This window comes from Brassica oleracea, chromosome C8, assembly GCF_000695525.1.
Source record: "Brassica oleracea var. oleracea cultivar TO1000 chromosome C8, BOL, whole genome shotgun sequence".
NCBI classification, from domain to species: Eukaryota; Viridiplantae; Streptophyta; class Magnoliopsida; order Brassicales; family Brassicaceae; genus Brassica; species Brassica oleracea.
Genome location: NC_027755.1, coordinates 3,479,211 through 3,485,893, shown reverse-complemented (window position 1 = coordinate 3,485,893; position 6,683 = coordinate 3,479,211). Strand labels below are relative to the sequence as shown.

Genomic DNA, 6,683 nt, shown 5'->3' with positions numbered 1-6,683 from the left:
ATTAACGCAGCTCCTCCTACCACAAAATAGAGTTTTAAATCAATAGAAGTAATAGCTATGTCGTTTTAATTTTTAAGGCATTTTAAGATTTTAGCTAAATTCTACGATGTTATCCCCCTAAAATATGATTATATAAACAGCATTTTGGATGTAAAAAACTTCCAGTATATCCTTCTATGTTAACGATGCGGTTCATGCCTGTGGAGATTTTAATCTAATCTTACTTATAAAACATACTTAAATTATACTACAAACTAAAACTATGCACTTTTTGATATTTGGGAAAGTACATGGGTTGCATCTACAAAATAAATATAAAGAAGAACAGAGGAGAATGATCGATTTAAGAAGTCTATTCAAAAAAATTTACTAGCTGTATAAGTTTCCCATATTTTTCTGTTTTGTTTTGTTTCATAAAAATAGTATTTTGTGTGTTTTAATGTAACTTTACTACTTATGTATCCATTTTACTGATATTAATTAAAAAAACTACTACATATATTAATTTATTTATGTATATTATATAATAAAGTATGATTACTTTTATTATTAAAATCTGTGAAAACTCCAAACTACCTTCTTCGTGAAACACTCAAGACTTGACTTGAAACATATCCATCTCTATATTGACTTGTGCATTTAATATCTAAATCAGAAGAAGCATAGTTATATAGAAAAAACTGTAATTTCGTTATATGTGTTTTAATGACTAAATTGTTTCTAAATAATGATTTTCGCTGTTAAAGAAGTCACCACCTAAACAAGCCACTATAGTTAGCCCGTTTAAATTGTTATTTTCAACACAATTCTAGTCACAAGCTTATTATAAAAACTGGTTACCTCTCCTACAAAGATAATTTCTTTCGCTTAATGAAAAGTTTTTTAGCGTCTAACCATATAGAAAACCAAAATACCATCAAATCACTAGAAATTGGAAGATTGCATGCCCCTAGTTTCAAAAGAGGGAGAGAGAGAGTGTGTGTGGGTGTGGGCGTGTGTGTGTGAGAGTGAGAGAGAGAGAGAGATAGAGAGAGAGAGAGAGAGAGACGGATATAGAGAGAGAGAGCTATACAATAGTATTGAAGCATAATAAAAACGGTAAGAGTATAAACAGGTCTGATCAGTTATGTCATGACCTAAAAAGTCCACTAGTTATTTGTTATTAATGTTGTTTATCTCATCGGTTTCAGCTTTGTTTTACTTTTGAAAACAGGTAATTCAATTTATTATAAATGTCGAAATACGTTTCTTAACCTTCTTTCCATTTAATATAAATAGTCAAAGGATTGTACTATCTTCTCATCAATCAAAACACAAACTCGATAAAGTCTCATAGATTTGGATAAATCTTTCTTCTTTTATTGCTTATCTCATAATGCCTATTAAACATGTTTTTTTATTTATGGTGGTTGTGTGTGTTGTAGTCTCTGCCAATGCTCAACTACCCCAGTTTCCCATCCCATTTCCTTTTCCACTCCAATTCCAACCAAGTCCCGGTATTCCCGGATTACCTGATGTAGCAAAATGTTGGTCTTCAGTGATGGAAATTCCAGGATGCCTTATAGAGATTTACACATCCATACTCACACGACAATTCGGACATATAGGTCCTTCTTGTTGCAAAGCCTTTTTGGAAGCCGAAGCCAATTGCTTACCGAAACTTCCATTCAACCCACTTTTTCCTCTCAAAGAACAATGTTCAAAAATTGCTAACGCCGCTCCTCCTACCACAAAATAGAGTTTTACATTAATAGAAGTAATAGCTATATCGTTTTTATTTTTCAAGGTATTTTAACATCTTAGCTAAATTCTACGATGTTATCCTCCAAAAATACGATTATATAAACAGTATTTTAGAAGTAAAAAACTTCCAGCATATCCTTCTATATTAACGATGCGGTTCATGCCTGTGGAGATTCTAAACTAATCTTACTTAAATTATACTACAAACTAAAACTATACAATTTTTGATATTTGGGAAAGTACATGGGTTTCATCTACAAAATAAATAAAAAGAAGAACAGAGGAGAATGATCGATTTAAGAAGTCTATTCAAAAAAATTTACTAGCTGTATAAGTTTCGCATATTTTTCTGTTTTGTTTTGTTTCATAAAAATAGTATTTTGTGTGTTTTAATGTAACTTTACTACTTATGTATCCATTTTACTGAGATTAATTAAAATAACTACTACATATATTAATATATATAATGTATATTATATATTAAAGTATGATTATTTTTATTATTAAAATGTGTCAAAACTCCAAACCTCCTTCTTCGTGAAACACTCAAGACTTGACTTGAAACATATCCATCTCTATATTGACTTGTGCATTTAATATTTAAATCAGAAGAAGCATAGTTATATAGAAAAAAATTTGATTTCGTTATATGTGCTTTAATGACTAAATTGTTTCTAAATGATGTTTTTCTCTGTTAAGAAGTCGCCACCTAAACAAGTAGACCTGGGCGTTCGGGTACCCGTTGGCATTCGGGTCGGGTTTTTGAGTTTTCGGATTTTCGGGTTTACGCTTCTAGGTCCCATACTAAAATTTTATTAGTACGGGTCGGGTTCGGATAATAACACTTCAGGTTCGGTTCAAAATTATATTGCATCATAAAACCCAAAAAGTAATCCTATATCGTACGGATTCGGGTTATATCGGTTCGGTTCGGATATAACCAGATTAAAAAAACAAAAATTTTGAAGTAAAATATAAAGAAAAACATCTAAATTAAATAAAAATTAATCTATCACATATAAAATTGATAAAATAACAATAAAATGTTAAATCAAACATGAAAACAAACATCATTTGTAAACAATATGTATTGCCTTATAGAGAGTAGACTTTTTATTTCAATGAGCAAATTATAAAATACTTATTTATAACTAATTGTGTACTTAAAGCATTTATTAGAATTTTAATATTTATTATTATATATAATATTACCACAAATATTGAATTTAATAATTGGAATACTTATATATACTTCAAAATATTTATATTGACTATTAATTTCGGATTTTTCGGGTTACCCGTTCGGGTTTGGTTAATAACACTTCGGGTTCGGATATTTTTTGTACCACCCAACAAAACTCGTTCGGGTATTTTTACGTTTCGGGTCGGATAATGGGTCGGGTTTTTTGGTCCGGATTCGGTTCGGATTTCGGGTTCCGGATTTTATGCCCAGGTCTATAAACAAGGCAATATAGTTAGCCCGTTTAAATTGTTATTTTCAACACAATTCTAGTCACAAGCTTATTATAAAAACTGGTTATCATGTTACCTCTCCTAAAAAATTACTTTCTTTGGCTTAATGAAAAGTTTTTTAGCGTCTAACCATATAGAAAACCAAAATACCATCAAGACACTAGAAATTGGAAGATTGCATGCCCCTAGTTTCAACAGAGGGAGAGAGAGAGTGTGTGTGGGTGTGGGCGTGTGTGTGTGAGAGTGAGAGAGAGAGAGAGATAGAGAGAGAGAGAGAGAGAGACGGATATAGAGAGAGATAGCTATTTGGCTTAGACGTGAGATTATTGGAAAACAATAGTATTGAAGCATAACAAAAACAGTAAGAGTATAAACTGGTCTGATCAGTTATGTCATGACCTAAAAAGTCCACTAGTTATTTGTTATTAATGTTGTTTATCTCATCGGTTTCAGCTTTGTTTTACTTTTGAAAACAGGTTATTCAATTTATTATAAAAGTCCAAAGACGTTTCTTTACCTTCTTTCCATTCAATATAAATAGTCAAATGATTTTACTATCTTCTCATCAATCAAAACACAAACTCGATAAAGACTCATACAATTTTTGATATTCGGGAAAGTACATGGTTTCCATCTACAAAATAAATATAAAGAAGAACAGAGGAGAATGATCGATTTAAGAAGTCTATTCAAAAAACAATTACTAGCTGTATAAGTTTCCTATATTTTTCAGTTTTGTTTTGTTTCATAAAAATAGTATTTTGTGTGATTTAATGTAACTTTAATACTTATGTATCCATTTTACTGATAATAATTAAAATAACTACTACATATATTAATATATTTAATGTATATTATATATTAAAGTATGATTATTTTTATTATTAAAATGTGTGAAAACTCTAAACTACCTTCTTCGTAAAACATTCAAGACTTGACTTGAAACATATCCATCTCTATATTGACTTGTGCATATAATATCTAAATCAGAAGAAGCATAGTTATATAGAAAAAAACTTTGATTTTATTATATGTGTTTTAATGACTAAATTGTTTCTAAATAATGTTTTTCTCTGTTAAAGAAGTCGCCACATAAACAAGCCAATATACTTAGCCCATTTAAATTGTTATTATCAACACAATTCTAGTCACAAACTTACTATATAAACTGGTTATCATGTTACCTCTCCTAAAAAAATTAATTTCTTTGGCTTAATGAAAAGGTTTTTTAGCGTGTAACCATATAGTAAACAAAAATACAATCAAGACACTAGAAATTGGAAGATTGCATGCCCCTAGTTTCAACAGAGGGAGAGAGAGAGTGTGTGTGGGTGTGGGCGTGTGTGTGTGAGAGTGAGAGAGAGAGAGAGATAGAGAGAGAGAGAGAGAGAGACGGATATAGAGAGAGATAGCCATTTGGCATAGACGTGAGATTATTGGAAAACAATAGTATTAAAGCATAACAAAAACGGTAAGAGTATAAACTGGTCTGATCAGTTATGTCATGACCTAAAAAGTCCACTAGTTATTTGTTATTAATGTTGTTCATCTCATCGGTTTCAGCTTTGTTTTACTTATGAAAACAGGTAATTCAATTTATTATAAAAGTCCAAAGATGTTTCTTAACCTTCTTTCCATTCAATATAAATAGTCAAAGGATTATACTATCTGCTCATCAATCAAAATACAAACTCGATAAAGATTCATATATTTGGAGTAATCTTTCTTCTTTTTTTTCCTTATCTCATAATGTCTATTAAACATGTTTTTTTCTTTATGGTGGTTGTGTTTGTTGTAGTCTCTGCCAATGCTCAACTACCCCAGTTTCCCAGCCCATTTCCTTTTCCACTCCCATTCCTACCAAGTCCCGGTATTCCCGGATTACCTGATGTAGCAAAATGTTAGTCTTCAGTGATGGATATTCCAGGATGCATTATAGAGATTTACACATCCATACTCACAGGAAAATTCGGACATATAGGTCCTTCTTGTTGCAAAGCATTTTTGGAAGCCAAAGCCAATTGCTTACCGAAACTTCCATTCCACCCACTTTTTCCTAACGTAGCTCCTCCTACCACAAAATAGAGTTTTAAATTAATAGAAGTAATAGCTAAGTCGTTTTACTTTTCAAGGCATTTTAACATTTTATCTAAATTCTACAATGTTATCCCCCAAAAATACGATTATATAAACAGCAGTTTAGAAGTAAAAAACTTCCAGTATATCCTTCTATATTAACGATGTGGTTCATGCCTGTGGAGATTCTAAACTAATCTTACTTATAAAAAATTCTTAAATTATACTACAAACTAAAACTATACAATTTTTTATATTTGGGAAAGTACATGGGTTGCAACAACAAAATAAATATAAAGAGAGAGAGACGGATATAGAGAGAGAGAGAGACGGATATAGAGAGAGATAGCCATTTGGCATAGACGTGAGATTATTGGAAAACAATAGTATTGAAGCATAACAAAAACAGTAAGAGTATAAACTGGTCTGATCAGTTATGTCATGACCTAAAAAGTCCACTAGTAATTTGTTATTAATGTTGTTTATCTCATCGGTTTCAGCTTTGTTTTTCTATTGAAAACAGGTAATTCAATTTATTATAAAAGTCCAAAGACGTTTCTTTACCTTCTTTCCATTCAATATAAATAGTCAAATGATTGTACTATCTTCTCATCAATCAAAACACAAACTCGATAAAGACTCACACAATTTTTGATATTTGGGAAAGTACATGGGTTGCATCTACAAAATAAATATAAAGAGAGAGAGACGGATATAGAGAGAGAGAGAGACGGATATAGAGAGAGAGAGAGACGGATATAGAGAGAGATAGCCATTTGGCATAGACGTGAGATTATTGGAAAACAATAGTATTGAAGCATAACAAAAACAGTAAGAGTATAAACTGGTCTGATCAGTTATGTCATGACCTAAAAAGTCCACTAGTAATTTGTTATTAATGTTGTTTATCTCATCGGTTTCAGCTTTGTTTTTCTATTGAAAACAGGTAATTCAATTTATTATAAAAGTCCAAAGACGTTTCTTTACCTTCTTTCCATTCAATATAAATAGTCAAATGATTGTACTATCTTCTCATCAATCAAAACACAAACTCGATAAAGACTCACACAATTTTTGATATTTGGGAAAGTACATGGGTTGCAACAACAAAATAAATATAAAGAGAGAGAGACGGATATAGAGAGAGATATTAAAGTATGATTATTTTTATTATTAAAATGTGTGAAAACTCTAAACTACCTTCTTCGTAAAACATTCAAGAATTGACTTGAAACATATCTATCTCTATATTGACTTGTGCATATAATATCTAAATCAGAAGAAGCATAGTTATATAGAAAAAAACTTTGATTTTATTATATGTGTTTTAATGACTAAATTGTTTCTAAATAATGTTTTTCTCTGTTAAAGAAGTCGCCACCTAAACAAGC

General features: G+C 30.7%; 1 protein-coding gene across 1 annotated transcript; it reads left to right on the top strand.

Annotated features, from left to right (window-relative positions):
- Positions 1-1,375: 1,375 nt before the first annotated feature.
- LOC106308475 lies at positions 1,376-1,738 on the top strand. Its single transcript, XM_013745639.1, has one exon. The coding sequence runs from the start codon at positions 1,376-1,378 to the stop codon at positions 1,736-1,738; it is 363 nt and encodes a 120-aa protein (XP_013601093.1).
- Positions 1,739-6,683: the final 4,945 nt, after the last annotated feature.